Source organism: Delphinus delphis, chromosome 16 (genome assembly GCF_949987515.2).
Source record: "Delphinus delphis chromosome 16, mDelDel1.2, whole genome shotgun sequence".
Lineage (NCBI taxonomy): Eukaryota > Metazoa > Chordata > Mammalia > Artiodactyla > Delphinidae > Delphinus > Delphinus delphis.
In genome coordinates, this window is record NC_082698.1 from 18,862,902 (window position 1) to 18,881,690 (window position 18,789).

Genomic DNA, 18,789 nt, shown 5'->3' on the forward strand with positions numbered 1-18,789 from the left:
CTTTTCAAGTTGACATCAAAGGTCAAAATGTGTAGATTACTTGCATCTACGCTGATGTTCAAGGAAGGAAAAAGAAATCACCAAACATTTGGTGGAAAAATGGTTATCACTCCAAACCCAGGCTCCTTCATAACTCGTTAATATTTTATTCTCTCTAAACCAGTCTATCAGTACTTTTAATAACTCAATTAGTGTTCTCAATTGCCTTGGGATGGCCTTTATTAAACAGTAACAGGAGTTGCTCTGGAGGTTAGAAAAACTGAACTCTCAATGAAATCAGCTATTCTTAATTTTTTTAAAGCAGATTACTCAAATAGGTGTGAAATTCATTAGATTGTAATCTCCTCAAAGGCAAAATTTTGTGTCCGCAGTGTGTGTTTGACAAGGTATATGATAAACATTGCTTTGCACCAAGTAATAGTGCTAGTTAAAAGTATGGAACCTATAATAAAACTGAGCGACACATAACAACCCTCCAAATCAAGAAAACCCAGAGAACTTCTTTACAAATCAGTCACCTGCCTGAGTTAAAACACATAAAGTTCACTTCATTTATGTTTTCACCATTGTGCTCTTTCTCATATTCATATATATGTACTCACATACACGTGACTAGTGTGACTGAGAAATTAATTTTAATTAATCTAACTAGCCACATGTGGCTAGTGGCAACTATTTCAGACAGTGCAGAGTCCTAGAAAAATGGGCATAGAAAGTAAAATGATATTGAAGAATACACTGAGAGGTTAGAAAAAGTAAACTCTGAATGAAATTGACTATTCTATTTCCAAAATACCATATTCCTTGTCTCCTTCACAGTTTTACTACAGCTACTTCTCAATTTCTGCAGATTCTTCCCTTTCTCTGCAAAAGCTAAATGTTGGAGTTCATCAGTATTCCACCCTCTTCCCATTCTCCATGTTCTCCCTAGGAAATTCTTGCTTCAATTACCATCTATTTGCTGGATCATCAGTTTCCAGGCCTAACTTCTAAGCACCAGATCTAAGTATCTAATTGCTTACTTGACATCTCCACTTAATGTCCCACAGGTACTAGAACGCATCTTCCCCTCACACCCAGACAACTAAAAGAACCTGGTCCTCCTGCAAAGTACCATAGTTTAGCAAATACATGCAGGTGCTTAAGCCATAATCCTGGAAGTAACCTTTGATTCTCTAACTCACTTTTTCCAACCAGTCATCAAGTCTTACTAAACTTTCTTCCTAAGACTCCCTTAAATGTTTATTGCTTTCCATCCCCAATGCTACAATCCCAATCAAAGCCACTGTCATCTCTCACCTGGATCACACCAACAGCCTCCCATGTGGCCACTTGGCTCCTAGTTTTGATTCCCTCCAATCCATTCTTCTCAAGATGGCCAGAGTGAAGTTTTAAAAATATTCAACACATATCATAGAATGTTAAGAGGAAAGATGACAGTTAATCACATTGTGAACAGGACAAATATTTGTTACCTGCCCTGGTAAGTTTTCTTCAGCCAATTAAATAGTTCCCACTGGGTAAGGTCTCTTTTACCCTTATAGTTTTTGTTCTCATTAACATTTGAAAACACAACTTAATGGTCTTTATTAGCCAATATTAAAACTTTCTTTTTCTAGGAATCCTGTACTCAATTTCCACCTTTAGTTACCAAGACATCTTAAACGGCAGACTTTCTTATGAAAGGTTACAAACAAAACAGAAAGCATTTTCTTCAATGAAGGCTCAGAGAATGGGGAATTACCTCTAATAATTCAATGTCTCCATTATAGGACAGTCTTCATTACAGGATATATTCATTATATACTGTTTTTTAAAAATCTCCCAAAATCCTATAAGTTTGGAATTTTATAAATAGTAAATATGAACAATATAATAATTATGCTGAAGGTCACTATTCACCACACAAAATACTTTGTTGCATTTTTCTGTGCATCTGTTTTTGTGTATCTTATGCATGCCATTTGCTTTTTTAAAGTTTTCCAGAAGATTAAATGGTAGTGAAGAATCATTTCTCTTAGTTCCACATTCTTGTGGTTCAATGACATTGCAAAGACTGATTTCATGTCCAACTTCAGTTACACATAGGATTGCAGGTTTCTTAAAAGATTCAATGGCAAAACATTAAAAAATACATTATTTATACTGAATACCTACTAATGACTGACTAAAAAAGGAAATTTTTATGTAGTCAAAATAATCAACAGTATAAATCAGGTTAAAAGTACATTTTCTGAAGGCTGTTTATACCTTTTAGCCTTGAGTCATAACTCAGAATAGCACAAACCACGTTAAACATCAGTGGAAGGCTGATTTTTACTAGGAGAAAAGTCAAAACTGTTAAATATTGTTCTCAGGTATCATTTTTGTAGTGTTCTGTCTATTCCTTGTAAACTGTGTACTATGTAAATTATCATGTATCTAATTAAAAACAAGTTCTGGTGTGCAGATTAAAATATAATCAAAAGACACCATCATCATATAAAATACTTTGTTTCATTCTTAATTACAAGATAACTTTCTGAACTCTGTTAAAAATGAGTTTCGAGGTGAGAAATGAGGAAAAAATATACATCAGTATACTTTTCTATTAAAGACTAATATTAAAATAAATGTTTTGAGCCATATACGAAACATTCCCTTTGGTAGTGGAATGAGGTTTTATGTGCTAGCTAGCTAGCTAGACTTATTGAAAAATAATTTCTACAAAATCATGATAAAAGTGGTATAGATGACTAATGCAAATGTTATTTGTATATTAAGCCTCATCAGACCAGTGGAAGGTTAAATTCAGCATATAAATAATACCAGTAATGATAAAAGGTAAATTAGATAACATATGAAATCTAAATAATAATGGTCACTGATAAAGCACCTATAGGCTCTAATTAGACTTTTAGAGTAAGATCCTTTTTAGTAGTACCTATAACAAATAAACTGATTTTAATGTCATTTAAATATTATTTGTTATTAGGATTGTTAGGATGGAGCTCTAATAATTTGCATGAAGATCAAAGTCTCTCCACTATCCCACCTAGTGCCATTTGTGCAAATGAGGAGGGAAAATGCTCCTTCCTCAAGACTCTTTACTTCCATGTATCAGAAATTTGACATAATATCATGATTTGTTAGAACAAGGCACTTTACTGCCATCTGCTGAAAAACTGTCATAATAAATATGCAAATCTATGATGTGACTAAATCCCCCCAACATGTAGTGTTGTATGCTGCACAACCTGCAAAACCCGTACGTGATAGCCCTGCCCATACTACTTTCAATAGTGGACACTATTCCTCCTACCAAACTTTAAAAAGTCCCCAGTCTGAAACACTATAAACTACTATCCAGTTGAAGTCTTAATCACTAACAGGTATTTATATTCAAAACAGTTTACATTTAGAATGTATGCTATCAACAGGAAAATAAGTGTGTAAAGAGAAAGTTTTTCAAAAGGTACTGAGGACCAACTTCAGTTTTAAAAGTTAAAACAAAAAATTCGAACTTTATATTTTAAATTAAATTTCAAAATTAAAAATTAACCCCACAAATGTTTTCTTAGAATTAGTGTTGTCAGGTTTAAGAAGACATTCTATTCAATAACAAAGTACTGATGTTTTATAAAACATTCTCATAATATTTTTGTAATACAACAGCATTCAAGATACTCCCTTAGATACCAAATCAGTATTACAACTCTTGCATATTTAAATTCTGAGATTTGATAATTAACCAAAGATTGTCATGTGTATTCCAGTTCCCCAAATTGGCTCTTAAAGGCTAAACCAACCAAAAGAATAAGGCAAGAGAAAAGTTCTAGCTAAGGATATGTGGTATACCATCTTCTTCTGGTATAGGCAGAAGGAAATCTTTCTTCACAAGTTATTTATTTTAGTTAAATTTGAAAATTTCAGGAATGTATTCTTTTTCTTATTTTGGGTTGTATCACTTGCTTTCATCTAAGTTTTAATCATGCAAGAATAACCATATATCCTGGTTTTCCAGACAGTTCTGATGTATGGCTACTGGCCCAACACAACAATTTATAGCCCCCTTTCCATTTCAAAGTGTACCACTTTATACACTTTAACCACGACCCTTTCTTACTGATGAACAATTACAAATTCTGCAAGCTGAAATTTGGACTCACTATTTATACATGGCTTAGCAATAACTGAGATGAAAAGCAAAAGTTACAACAAAAGTTATCAGAGAAAGACTAAATTGTGATGTATAACAGTTTATCTACGTTAAATGATTCAGGCTTTTACAGTGAGATAAATTAGAAATACGCAATTACATTTATAGAGCTCATTTCAATTGTATTTCAATTGTATTATCCACCTTTTACTAAAAGTACAAATAAATATTTTATGTGTATTTTCTCCTCCAAGAGTTTCTATCTTCTATTGTTTTCATATGTATCCGTCAAATCCATAAATTAATTAGCATCTCCCGATTCTTTCTGTATGAAATAATCATTTGGGATTTTAAAAGTATTAAACTACCACAAAAGGATTGTTTGACATTGTCAGTTTGCTACTATATATATTAACAAAAAGCAAAGTTTAGAGCAATGTTTTTACAGTGTAACATTCTATGACATTTTCTATTTACTGAGCCTCACAGAGAAACCAAACCTAAATTCTTTTAAAAAAAAAATAAAGGACAATTGATGGATATGGCAATTCGTCCCACTGCAGTTTTAGGAAAATATTAGTTCATATGTAGTCATTCAACAATATCCCTTACTATACTCAAACTACTTAAATATTAAGTATGATCGCACAGGATAATTGGGAAATTAGAGTCCATTTTAGTTTTGTGTTAGAAGTAATGAAATTCATGAGTTCTTGCAAGGCGGCAGCCATACATGTGACACGTTATATGCATCTTAAAAATATATATATAATTCCTCAGCTATAGATGGTTTGCCTGTTATATCACTTCTACATGTAGGACTGTGATCACTTTGCATTTCTCCTGCAAACTAACATAAATGAGAGTAGGGGGACCAAAATGTTTTAAAAACCATATCTATATTCATTTTTAAGCAACAATACCCATATTTTTTTCAAAAAAAAAAAAGACATTATGTTACTGCCTTTAAAGTTCAAGTTCCATTATCTTAAGATATAAACACACCTGGATATGAGATTTTTAAAAACCACACATACACACAAGCTCTAGGTAGAGCTGTAATAAACAAATTCCTTTTATAAACACAACTTTAACTGAAAAGCCACAGTAGATGGAAAAAAAGAAGAAAGGATATTACTTGGTAAAATCCAGTGACATCTACAATAGTTTTACAGCACATTTAAGCATTCTACGGTTTTATATCTTTACCTGCCTTCCATTTCTTAGTTGCTCCTTTAAAAATTGCCAATTACGTCTACAGGTTGAACCTCAAACTTAGTCCTGATTTTGAGTGCCAGGAAAAGCAAAACAACACTCCAAATTTCTATCTTAATGTTATAACCTTACTTCAAAAATGGTTTTATTTAAACTACAATGCCCATCTAAATGGAAAAAAAAAAGAAAAGAAAACCAAGCAGCAATATGTAATTATACATAATAGTTATTCATTATATGGGAAGTGTTTTTTAGGATGATATCTAGAATGCACTTGCTCTGTGAGTCTCTTCAAAAATTAAATCGACTAGACTGACACTATCAAAAGTAAGCATACTGTAATAAGGGGCACACACAATACTGCTAGCCTTAAAAGCAGTAAAGCAAAAGAAAATATACCAAACAGCACATGCATATCTTACAGAACTTCCACTGAACTATCAATGGCTTCTATGCAATGTGCTCTTTTCCATAACTGTATTAACTACCAAAAAAGGAAAGATGAGATTGAAATCAAAGGTACTGAACTGAATTGTCTGAAGCCAGTACTCCACATGTGGGGAAAAGTGCATTTAGTTCAGCAGCAATATAGCACAGTGTGAAGATATTGTGCTTAGACGCAGATATTCCAGAACTGAAAGATGTACAAGGCAAGTCAAGATATAAAACCATAGTACACTGTTAAATAACCTTGAAACATACATATATTGCAGTGTTCAAAGAAAAACATTCATTTCATTGTACAAGGCTAGGGAGAAATCCTTAAAGTTACCTATCGTAGTTTATGATATAATAAATACATATCTATATAGCATTGTATATACATATATAGAATGTGTGTTTATGTGTATCTTTGTCTTTTTTTTTGCCAAATTATTCTGTTAGTTTTTGTGGATCTGCAACTTTCAGGAATGAAAACTCCTTTACACTACAAGTTTCTGTTCCCCCAAACTTAAGAAAAGATATTTATACTAGAAAAGGTCTCAATACCCTCCCCCCAAACCCAAAGACTCACTTCAGATATTTTGCTTCACAATTGATCAGAGAAACATAATTAAAGGAATTCTAGAATTTCTGACTGTATCTTTTCACTTTGCCAGTTGTTTTAACAAGCAAATATCGTTTAATATTTAAATCAGCTGATGCAAATTCTTTAGCAGAGGATATAAACTCTAGATTTCACTGATCAAAACAGAGCAAATCAAAACCAAAAAAAAAAAAAAATCCAGTGATTTACTCTGACTGTAAACAATATATAAAATTCAAATCTCAAATTTCAAAATAAGTTAAAGAAAAATTATACCTTCAGGGCCTATAATACTATAAAGATCTGACAATTGGTAAGGGGAAAATATATATGAAAAGTTGCAACAAAATTGTTTGCCCAGTATTTTTGCTAAGAGAAAGTATATCTAACTATACTACCTCTGGCCCTTAAATTTAATAACTTCATAATTTGTTGGCAAATGTTTTAAGCAAACTGGCATATCATATTACACAACAGAAAACATCCATCAAGTTCAGCAAAGAAAACTTATATAAGCCTTTTGTACAGAATTTAAAAAAATCTAAATGGCTATGATTCCTCTATTAGCAGAAACACATAACGCAGTCTTTATAAATCTGCCAAATATATCAATATCTACATAAATAGATACAGATATAGATATGAAACATTAACGGCAGTCTATTTTCGAACAGTGTGTGGGACCAGCAGATTTGTATCAGACCATGGCACGATATGGACCCTGCATCTTTAGGAACTGAATGATGAAAGAAGGACCCCCAGCAACAATCTGAGGTGGAAGATGGCTGAGTGGACAGTTCTCAATACTCATGATTGAAAGCTTGCTGCAAAGAGCCAGCTCAAAGGGAAGGCTATGCAGGTTGGGGTTGTCATTCAAATACAGCTCTTCTAGATTCTCCAGTGTACCTGTTTTAAAAAACAAAATTATTTTTTAAGAAAATTAATTACTATTTAAAAAGTTCAACTGGGCATGATCCTTATCCTGGGTATTATGCATACTGAACACACATTTCCTTTTACTCTCTTCTCTTAGTTTTAAAACTCTACAACTGTGGATCTCAAACGTTCCCGCATATTCACATAAACTGATGTCCAGATCACGCTCTATACTAATTAAATCAGAATCTCTTCCTTTATGGTTAGTTTTCAAGCTTGGAGTTTATTTGAAAAAACATATACTACAACTCCAGAGACTCTGTTTGGGATAGCTTGGCATTCATGTGTATTTTTTCAAAATTCCAGAGGTAAGTTTATTATACAGTCAATGCCTATAATCACTTTCCTCTTGGAGAAAATGTGATAATCTCTCTCAGTAATAAATTTCTCATGTGAAAGGTTTTTATTACTTTGTATAAATCTTTCACTAAGAGAGTTATTACATATTTGACAGTAGGCCAAAAATCAATTTATGTAATCTTTTAAAATTTTTTCTTAGACTGTCTTAGGATACTCATACTTTCTAGGCAAATGTTTCTAGCAATTGCATGAGGCCAGATGGATAAACATACTAGAAATAAAAGTGTATAGTTGCCTTATTGTTTCCAATTTTTAAACTTCAAAATTTATAATTATTTGATAGTGGTATGTAGAAAATAAAAAAACAACAGTTACTAGGTAATGGATTTGTTCACATTTAAGATTTTATTTATTATTCAGAGCAACTCTATGAGAAGTTACTACTATCCTTATTTTACAGGTAGGAAACTTGAAGCTTAGGGAGTTTCTGTACCTTATCCAAGCCACAAAACCAATAAGCAGCAGAGCCAGATTTTGAATTGTCTATTTTACTCCAAAACCATTCTTAACCACTAATCTATAGTGCCTCTGAAACAGCATGGTATACAGATGGGAGAATATAATACATGGGATTACTAATTTTAGAATTACTATGTGACCTTAATCAATTAACTCTCTTTGTAAAATGAGGCAATTTACACTGCCTAAAGTTTAAGGTGTTTACATTGATAGTATGAAATAATGGATATGAAAACACTTAGAAAATTCTAAAGTACTCTCAAATATTAATATTAATCAAATATTAGTATCAATCCTAAAACCTCACAAGGGAAGGTTCTTTTGGCATAGGACACTACTAATTTAATTCAAGCTTGTGTACTTTTTAAATTTGGAAGAAAAATAACTCTTCTAAATTGAGGTTAAATCTACTGAAATATAAGTATGCTAAAACATTGTCAAATATAGTATTAACCCTAAAACCCCACGAGGAAACCTAATCAAAACCAACCAACCAACCAAGCACTACTGGTGCTCTATAAAAAAATCTTGAGCCTGATGTAACCTGATTAAGATGAAAAAAATAGTAGATTTGTTATATTTATCTGAAATACTGCTTGAACACACAAAAGCAAATTATTACTACAAAGTCAAGTATCCAAAGGGTTCATACCAATTTCCTCAGGAAGATGAGTAAGTAGGTTCTCTCCAAGGCCTAGATGTGTAAGATTGGTAAGGTGACCAATGCCTCTTGGAAGAGTGGTTAATTGGTTGTTTGTCAAGACTAATTTCTAAAAGATTAACAAAATAAAAGACGGTTACATATATATTTCCTATAACTGATGTAAATTTTTAAAAACTACATCTAAACTACTAAACCAATAAAATAAACATAGAAATTAGATTGGATAATATAAGAATCACTAAATAAGCTTTTCTTTCAAAAAATATCATTTGTTAGGAAGACAAAAGCAGATAGGTTACATGAACATAAAATTCAGCCCTAATGCTATAACAGGAAAATCTATTTGGTCCAAGAATAACATGCAATTTGGAATGCATTACAAAAACTTTAATTATATACCTATAAAATCATCAGAATAATGTTTTACCTGTAAATCCTTAAGATAAGCAATTTCATTTGGCAAGGATTCTAATTTGTTCTCCTCTAAATCCAACTCTCTTAACTTCCTAAGGTTTCCAAGACCATGGGGAAGCTTCTTTAGAAGATTGTTTGATAATATCAGAACCTAAAGAGAAATTTTTGATAATGTTTGACAGCTCACAAAACAGAATTATGTATTATTGTGTGGCTTAAAATTTATTAAGCAATGCTAATTTCCTAAACAGTGAATGTTAAGGGTAATGTTTAATTATATAACAAAACATTAAACTTACTATTCTAAAAAAAAATCACCATAGTTATTGGAAACAAAATAGTTTAAGACAAAACTAATAAAAGCAAAAGGAAAGAATTTAATTTTAACTAAATTACAAAAAATATAAAATTATTAACTACTTGCACTAAGATTCATACAGTTAATGGTATTTTGATACTGAATAGTTACAAATATGTATCTAATAGGAAACCAATTATTTATTCAAAACTCCTTACAAACCATCATTTAAGGGAGACAATTGACTTCTAAACTGCCCATATCAATCCACTACAGTTATTATTTGTAGAAAATTTATTACATTGCAAGGCATCCTGAAATATCCTGAAGAAGGAAAAAAAAAAGGTTGAAGAAGATAACAGTCCTTATTCTCAGAGAAGTTACAATGGGGGAGGGTTAGGTGGGGAAACAATACTGGGTACAGGGATAGTGAAAAGAGCACTAAATGAAAAGATCTATATAAAGTTCTGGCTAATTTTTTATGCCCACTTATTTCTCCCAAAGTTATACTACACATAATGAAGTAAACATATTCAGTAAGACCAAGAAATGATATCATTTATTGAGCTATCATTTACTGAGTTTACTACTATTTGCATTGTACTATACTAAATGAGAAATGTGCATTATTGCATTTAATCCTAACTAAAACTTTATGAGGAGAATACTATCATCCCCATTTCACAGCTGAGGAAACTGAAGCTTGGGCATGTTAAATCCATAAATAGAGAGAGTTCAAGTGGAACTGTACCCAGATCTGTTCGGCTTCAAAGCTCCTGCTGTTAACCACTACACCATACTATTTCACCTTACTAAATACAATAATAATAGAGAAATTAGATTTTTTTAAAACATGAATACAGAGGACATTTTTAGAAATGCTTATTTACTATTAGTAAACTTTTTCATCAAAGGGTGAAAATGTTAGTAACTTAGAGGCAGGAGAAATCATCCTTGACTGAGGAGGTGACAGGAAGATGGATCTTTAATTATGAGAAATAATTTTAAAAGAAAAATTTATGGGGATGAGAAGAGAGCATACTAGATATTGGGAACAATAAGACTAAAGGTACAGAGCTAGAAATATGCACACACTGCCAACAAAGAAAATAATCAACTTAGTAAATAAAAGAGGAGGTGGGTATTCAGGACAGAAAAGTAGGTCAGAATTACATGAAGGGTTCTGAATTCCCATCTGAGGACCCCATAATTATTTTAGAGGACAATGGTGCAACATTCTTAAACAGAGCTAAGAAAAAAATATGTTCTAAAAGATGCTAAGTTTTAGAGACCCTTTCTTTCAAAGATACTTTATAGCATTCAAACCTACCAACTTTTAGTGGGCAAGAGTAATTCAAAAGCATTGAGCCCAGATTAAGTCAACACTTCATCATCCTAATAGGGCTGCATGTTTAAGAGAGCACTAACATTTCTTTTCTTTTCTTTTTCTTAACTGATTAAATCTGGACTTTATCTATTTACTTATGGCCATGCTGCATAGCATGTGGGATCTTAGTTCCAGACCAGGGATGGAACCCATGCCCCCTGCATTGGAAGCACACGGTTGTAACCACTGGACTGCCAGGGAAGTCCCGAGAGCACTAACATTTCTATGGGGTTGGCCAAAAGGTTCGTTCGGGTTTTTCCGTAACATCTTACAGAAAAACCCGAACGAACTTTTTGGCCAACCCCGGTAATTATGATCTTCACCCACTTAGAAATTGTTTAACTGGAAACTTCACAAGTGAGAAAACTGTGGAAGAGTCTAAGGAGTTCTAGATGCTCTTTTATACTCACCTCAAGAGAAACAAGACCAGACACATCCTCAGGGATCTTCGTGAGCTGATTTGTAGCTAAATTCAATTCTACCATACTGGTCCAAGTTCCAAAATCCAAGGGAAGTGATGTCAACTGATTGTCCTGACAAAGACAAAAAGAAGCATTCAAGGTAAAACCACAAAAACAAAGCACCATATGTACCTCCCTATAGAAAGAGATTTCTTAAACAGAAAAAGTCATTCCCTTTTTTGATGTCTAAATATATTGAATGGGCCAAAAAGCACCTTTGGTTTTCTAAGTAAAAATAAAGGACACATTTTTTCATTTTCACCAAGAACTTTATTGAACAACGTATTCACCCTTTTGTTCCACTAAGTTCTGCCATTTTTCAGGCAACTTCATAATTCCATCTTCCCAAAACTTTTTATGTTTTTGAGCAAAGAACTGGTCCAGGTGCCTTTTACAGTCTTCCAGGGAATTGAAAATTTTCCCATTAAGAGAATTCTGTAAAGACCGAAATAAATGGAAACCCAAAGGTGCAATGTCTGGTGAATACAGCAGATTAATCAGAACTTCCCAGCCAAGCTGTAACAGCTTTTGCCTGGTCATCAAAGAAACACGCAGTCCTGCGTTATCCTGATGGAAGATTATGCGTTTTCTGTTGACTAATTCTAGACGCTTTTCGTCAGGTGCCGCCTTCAGTGGGTCTAACTGCGAGCAGTACTTGTTGGAATTAATCATTTGGTTTTCCAGAAGGAGCTCATAATAGAGGACTCCCTTCCAATCCCACCATATACACAACATCATCTTCTTTGGATGAAGACCAGCCTTTGGTGTGGTTGGTGGTGGTTCATTCTGTTTGCCCCATGATCTCTTCCATTCCACATTGTTGTACACTATCCACTTTTCATCGCCCATCACAATTTGTTTTAAAAAGGGAACATTTTCATTACGTTTCAGTAGAGAATCACATGTGGAAATATGGTCAAGAAGGTTTTTTCGCCTAACTTATGTGGAACCCAAACATCAAAGCGATTAACATAACCAAGCTGGTGTAAATTATTTTCAATGCTTGATTTGGATATTCTGAGTATGTCGGCTATCTCCCGCATAATATAATGTTCATTGTTCTCAATTATTGTTTCAATTTGATCGTTATCAACTTCAACTGGTCTACCTGACCGTGGAGCATCGTCCAGCGAGAAATCTCCAGCATGAAACTTCGCAAACCACTTTTGACACGTTCGATCAGTCACAGCACCTTCTCCATACACTGAACAAATCTTCTTTTTGCATTTCAGTTGCATTTTTACCTTTCTTGAAATAATAAAGCATAATATGCCAAAAATGTTGTTTTCAATATTCTTCTTATTCTTCAATATTAAAATGGCTACACAAAAATTCACCAATTTTGGTAAGTCTTTTTTTAAATGCACAATGATATGACAGCTGTCACATACAATCTAACAAAATTGTTTTGAATGAAGTTAAAGACAACTAAGTGCTACTAGAGCCATCTTAAGGAAAAAACCGAACGAACCTTCTGGCCCACCCAATAGAAAGAAAAGAAAAGGAACAAAAACTCTAAGCCTCCAAAGTTTTTCAAACAGTAATTAGGTTTTTATTTTGAAGTCTAAACTAGAAGTTTGTTCCCTATGCGATTATCTGTGTTGGATATGGAAAAATACACTATACAGATGAACACTTGAGATTTCAAAGGTCCCAGTGATAAATATAATGTTTTCCTCACTTCACAGTAATGTATAGAAATCACTGAATAAAATCTGAATGTTCATGAGCACAATGGAAGAAGACATATCTAACTATAGCCCACAAGGAATCCAGATAAGCTCAGCAATTCTAGAGATGCTGAACAATAAAGTAGGAGAGGAAAAAAGTTGTAATAAGACAGCAAATTAAATCATTAAAACACTAAGTATTCATGATTTTACTTTAAAAATCCATACGAAAAGATGGTAAAAACATACTTATCATTAAATAATAAAAACAAATGATGAAACACTGTGATTCTAATTTTATTTAAAAATTAGATATAGCTATACACAGAAAATAGAGTGAAATACATGCCAGTGATTCATTAGTTTTTTTTCTCCGCTTCCTCATATTCACTTATAAAACAACTCTTACCACACTGTTGTGTGGTCAGGGTATTTTGGTACTGAGATGGGACCATCAGTATTCCCTGTCCCAGTTGGGTATCAATGATATGTGCCAATTTATTAACAGCAGTGGAATTTTAAAATTTTATGTCCTTTTTGTTCATCTGTATTTAAAATTTTTTCTGCAATGTACATTAATTACTGATCTCATTTTACACAAAATCATCCGTAAGAGAAATCTCAAGTAGCAAACATACATTTGAAAGCCAAGTTTTTCTTTTATTATAATATTTAAACTTATTACCTATTTAAACTTCTTATCTACCTATGCCCAAACCACTGATAGTTATTAGCACGATAAAGCATTTTCATTAAAAAAATTTACTACTGATGCTTATGTGAGGAGGAGAATGTCAGGCATCATTCTGACTTCTTTCAAGAAAATGTTTTGTTAACCATTTGTCTCGATTTTGAAGAAAAATTAATTTCAAAGCTCTATGCAATTTTTTTTTATCATTTCACTGAAAACAGCAAGCTTTTCCAAGCTAACATATTACAATTAACATAACATCCATAAAAATGTTTAACCAAATGGGAGTTCCCTGGTGGCGCAGTGGTTAAGAATCCGCCTGCCAATGCAGTGGACAAGGGTTCGAGCCCTGGTCCGGGAAGATCCCACATGCCATGGAGCAACTAAGCCCATGTGCCACAACTACTGAGCCTGTGCTCTAGAGCCTGTGAACCACAACTACTGAAGCCTGTGTGCCTAGAGCCCGTGCTCCGCAACAAGAGAAGCCACTGCAATAAGAAGCCTGTGCACAATATCAAAGAGTAGCCCCCGCTCGCCGCAACTAGAGAAAGTCCGTGTGCAGCAACGAAGACCCAGTGCAGCCAAAAATAGATAAATGAATAAATTTATTTTAAAGAAAATGTTTAACCAAATGAATACCTGGACTGCTGTCTAAGCCTCGTATTACAAATTGAACATTCAGAACTAATGCCATTACCACTGGTAAACCTCATATAACCAGATTAGTTAACAGTACATTTTATTTGTTTAAGATTATAAGACTATTTTGAACTTCCACTGGTTCACTTATTATATACTTCCAAACAATTATAAAAAGATACATATACTTATGAAGAAGTATACATAGAATTAAAAATTATACAACTAGACTGTAGTTTAAAGAACCACAATTATTCTGAAATGGTTCAAAGACAAAAGGATGTAGTATGATACAATATAAAGAACACTATACCTGAAAGCAGGAAATCTACGCTTTCTGGATTCCTACCTCAGCCATGAATTACTTATGTGGCCAATTATTATTACCTGTGGGCCTAAAGTTTGTTCACTACAAATTAAATCACTGGACAAATCATTTTTCATTTCTTTCCTCCTTTTGCAATAAAATTCCTTTTTCTTATTACAAATGTGAAATTCATTCACTGTAGAGAATACAGACAAGTAAAAAGAAACTAAAAATCACCCGTTAGGAAAAAATATTTGTAAATCATCTATCTGACAAGGGATTAATATCCAAAATATATAAAGAACTCATACAACTCAACAGCAAAAAAACCCCCAAACGATCCAATTAAAAAATGAGCACAGGGGCTTCCCTGGTGGCGCAGTGGTTGAGAGTCCGCCTGCTGATGCAGGGGACGCGGGTTCGTGCCCCGGTCCAGGAAGATCCCACATGCTGTGGAGTGGCTGGGCCCGTGAGCCATGGCTGCTGAACCTGCGCGTCCGGAGCCTGTGCTCCACAACGGGAGAGGCCACAACAGTGAGAGGCCCGCATACCGCAAAAAAAAAAAAAAATGAGCACAGGATCTGAATAGATATTTTTCCGAAGAAGACATACAGATGGCCAACAGATACATGAAAATGTACTCAATATCACTAATTATCAGGGAAATGCAAATCAAAACCATAATGAGATATCACTTCACTGCTGTCAGAATGGCTATTATCAAAAAGACAAGAAATAACAAGTGTTGGTGAGAATGTGGAGAAAAAGGAATCCTTCTGCACTGTTGGTGGGAATGTAAATCAGTGCAGTCCCAATGGAAAACAGTATGGAGGTTCCTCAAAAAATTAAAAAGAGAATTACCATATGATCCAGCATTTCTACGCCAATGTATTTACCCAAAGAAAACAAAAACACTAACTCAAAAAGAAATATGCACCTTTATGTTCATTGCAACATTATTTACAACAGCCAAGATATGGAAACAACCTAAGTGTCCACCAATGAATCAATGGATAAAGAAGATGTGGTATATATATTCAATGGAATACTATCCAGTCATAAAAAAGTATAAAAACCTTGTTATTTGTGAGGACATGGATGGACTTTGAAGGCATTATGCTAAATGAAATAAGTCAGACAAAGAAAGAAAAATACCATATGATCTCACTTATATGTGGAATCCAAAAAAAACAAACAAGCAACAGCAATAACAAAAACCAAGCTCAGAGAGAAAAAGAACATAATGGTGGTTGCCAGAGGCAGGGGGGTAGAGGGTAGATGAAATGGATGAAGAGAGTCAAAAGTACAGCATGATGATTATAGTTAATAATATTGCATTGCATATTTGAAAGTTGATGAGAGAGTAAATCTTAAAAGTTCTCATTACAAGAAAAAAAAATTCTGTAACTATGTATGGTGATGGATTTTAACTAGACGTACTGCGGTGATCATTTAACAATATATACAAATACTGAATCATTATGTTGTACATCTGAAACTAATATAATGTTGGAGGTCAATTATACCTCAATAAAAAAGATTAAAAAAAAAGAGATCACCCATAAATAATTCTGATATTCAAAGATAAACATTATATTTTAGTAAACACTGGCTGTATGTATGCATATAAATCTACAGATATTTAATATATAATTGAACACATTAAAAACAGCTTTTAAAAACAATGTGTACAAAGAGAATCTTTACATGCTTAACTTTTTCCTACTTAATAAATTGAGAATATTTCAACTGCTATTTAATATTCTTCTACACTAGAGTATTATTTGTAATTGCTTCATATTATTTCACTGAAGATATAGTACTTTTAAGAAATGAAATCCCTATTAATTTCAATAAGTTGGTACCAGTTAAATGGAAAGCTCTGTAATAAATATCCCTACAACTATGCTTTATGGATATTCATGATTATTCAAACTGCTAAGGATATTGCATGGTTCTAAGCTATTTGTTGTCTAACACAAATTGTCCTGAAGTATCCTTATTATCAGTTTAGATTCTCATCAGCCAGAAACAAGTACCCATTCTGATAAACCATAAATATTAGAAGTACTAGTCATAGTAGTTATTTTCCCCTAATACAAATAGAGGCTTACCTTCATATTCAGCTTACTTAATACTTTTGCTCTGGAGAAAATTCCGAATGGGATTTTGTTGATTCGATTGTGTTCCATGTTGAGGGAATAGATGGTGGAAAACTGAGATGGACCACCTACTGGATATAACTGGAAGCAGTTTCTAGCTAAGGTCAAACTATTCAGTTTCACAAGACTTGATAAAAGACTCTGTAAAAAAAAAAAAATGAAATAAACATAAGAATTAGAACTGTAACAAGACTTATTCTGTAGAGTACAGAGCAGCAGTCACAAACAAATGCCTCAAAGGGCCTTGCAGGTAACAAATGACAGACCAGTTGGACCGGTTCTGTGATGCCTCATCTAGAGGAAAGTCACTCACCACTCAGCTCTAGCTAACTGTTGCCTTGCAGGAATGTGGAGCCAATGTAGTCAGATTTCCAGACTTTACAAAGAAACAGGAAATTCATTTATTTATATTAAATCTCTTGATTTTTATTCTTTGGCTTTAATTTATTTAAAACAGTCTACAGGGTAAAGAAAATATATCTGTGGGTAAGAGGTGTTTCATGAGTGGCTAGTTTTAGACCTCTATAAAAGCAGAAACATTGGTATCAGACAGTCCTGGGTCTGAGTCCTGACTCTGCCACCTGCTATGTGATCAATCCTATCCAGGTCTTAGTTAAGTACCTATCTCTAAATTATTACTAAGGTTAATATAATGCTTAGCACAGAGTAATGTGTCATTCAGTAATTTAAATGTTCCTTTTAGGAATATTAAATTCAGAAGATAATATACTTCCTCATATTATATATTGCTTTTCCATACAGTAAATTTCTGAGGGAATATACATCTACCAAACAAGTATTTACTTAGCATATAACCCCATATTCCCTCTTATTTCAGTCTCCCACCATGAAACCACAGTGCTAGGTGTTATAAAAAAGTCTCTGCCATTAAGAAGACTAAATCCCACTTAGAGAAATAAAGCACACAGATAGGAAAAAGAAAATAATATATAACTGTATATAATCAGTAATAAAGTATACAGAATAGGCTCTTGCTATTCAAAGTCTGGCTCAAGGAAGAGCAGCATCAGAATCCCCTGAGAGCATGCTAGAAATAAGGACTCTTAGGCCCCACTCCTACAGAATCATAATATGAGTCTTAAGATTCCCAGGTAATCTGTATGCTCATTAATGTCTGAGAAACACTGGTACAGGCTATAAAGCAGTTTTATATCCTGGCCCTATCTTTTAGTAGCTTGTGACTTTGGGCAAGTTATTTCTCTGAACACTAGTTTTATTCATTTGTAAAATGATGATGCCTTATTTTATAGGCTATAATAGAGTTTTTTTAAAGAAATAAAAATATATAAACAGCTTTACAATACCTCGCATTATAATAAGTGCTCAAATTTTAAGTCACTTCTTTATTTAAATTCAAAGAAAAGAATAAATACTGGAATAACCAGAAAAGCAGGAAGAAGGCTGAGAGTCTGAGAGTGTGCCAGATCTTAAAGGATGAAAAAAAATTTTAAATACTCAGAGAAGCAGAAGAAAATATTCTGGATTGATGTAAAGGCCCAAGCAAGGAGAAAACAAACGTTGTGAGGTGTGTGTTTTAAATAATGTTCTAATTTTGGCTATCCACCATGAGGAAACTGAAGACTTAGTACCTGAAGTGTCAGCTGTGATTTGCAAGGCCCACTGAAGGAAAAAAATAACTATATAATTGAAGTTATAATTAGTGAAGTGAACTGAAACTTGTCCTTTATGATGAACATGAATAAGCTACTCAACATTTGTCAACTGCTATACACAGAAAAAAGAAAGAATAGAGAAGGAGAAAACTTTCATGGCAGTCAATTCAGGGAAAATGTCTACATCCTACTCCACTGTAAATAAAGGAGTTCTATTGAGTCTCATGGCAAAAATGTTATTTTTATTATTCTTACAGCTGACTTACTTTATTGAATTGATATTCTTTTATGAAAAATGTTAACACCTGAGGATATTTGAAAAGGGGC

At 33.3% G+C, this 18,789-nt stretch overlaps 1 protein-coding gene across 4 annotated transcripts in view; it reads right to left on the minus strand.

Annotated features, from left to right (window-relative positions):
* Positions 1-5,189: 5,189 nt before the first annotated feature.
* Positions 5,190-18,789, minus strand: part of SHOC2 (SHOC2 leucine rich repeat scaffold protein) — a 113,776-nt gene continuing 100,176 nt past the window's right edge. For all 4 annotated transcript variants that reach the window (XM_060034077.1, XM_060034078.1, XM_060034075.1 and 1 more), the window contains 5 exons: positions 16,781-16,969; positions 11,309-11,431; positions 9,227-9,364; positions 8,788-8,905; positions 5,190-7,286 (listed from right to left, as the gene is read on the minus strand). In XM_060034077.1, the coding sequence (XP_059890060.1) occupies positions 7,078-7,286; positions 8,788-8,905; positions 9,227-9,364; positions 11,309-11,431; positions 16,781-16,969 (777 nt within the window). In that variant the 3' untranslated portion in view covers positions 5,190-7,077. The remainder of the gene's footprint in view (positions 7,287-8,787; positions 8,906-9,226; positions 9,365-11,308; positions 11,432-16,780; positions 16,970-18,789) is intronic.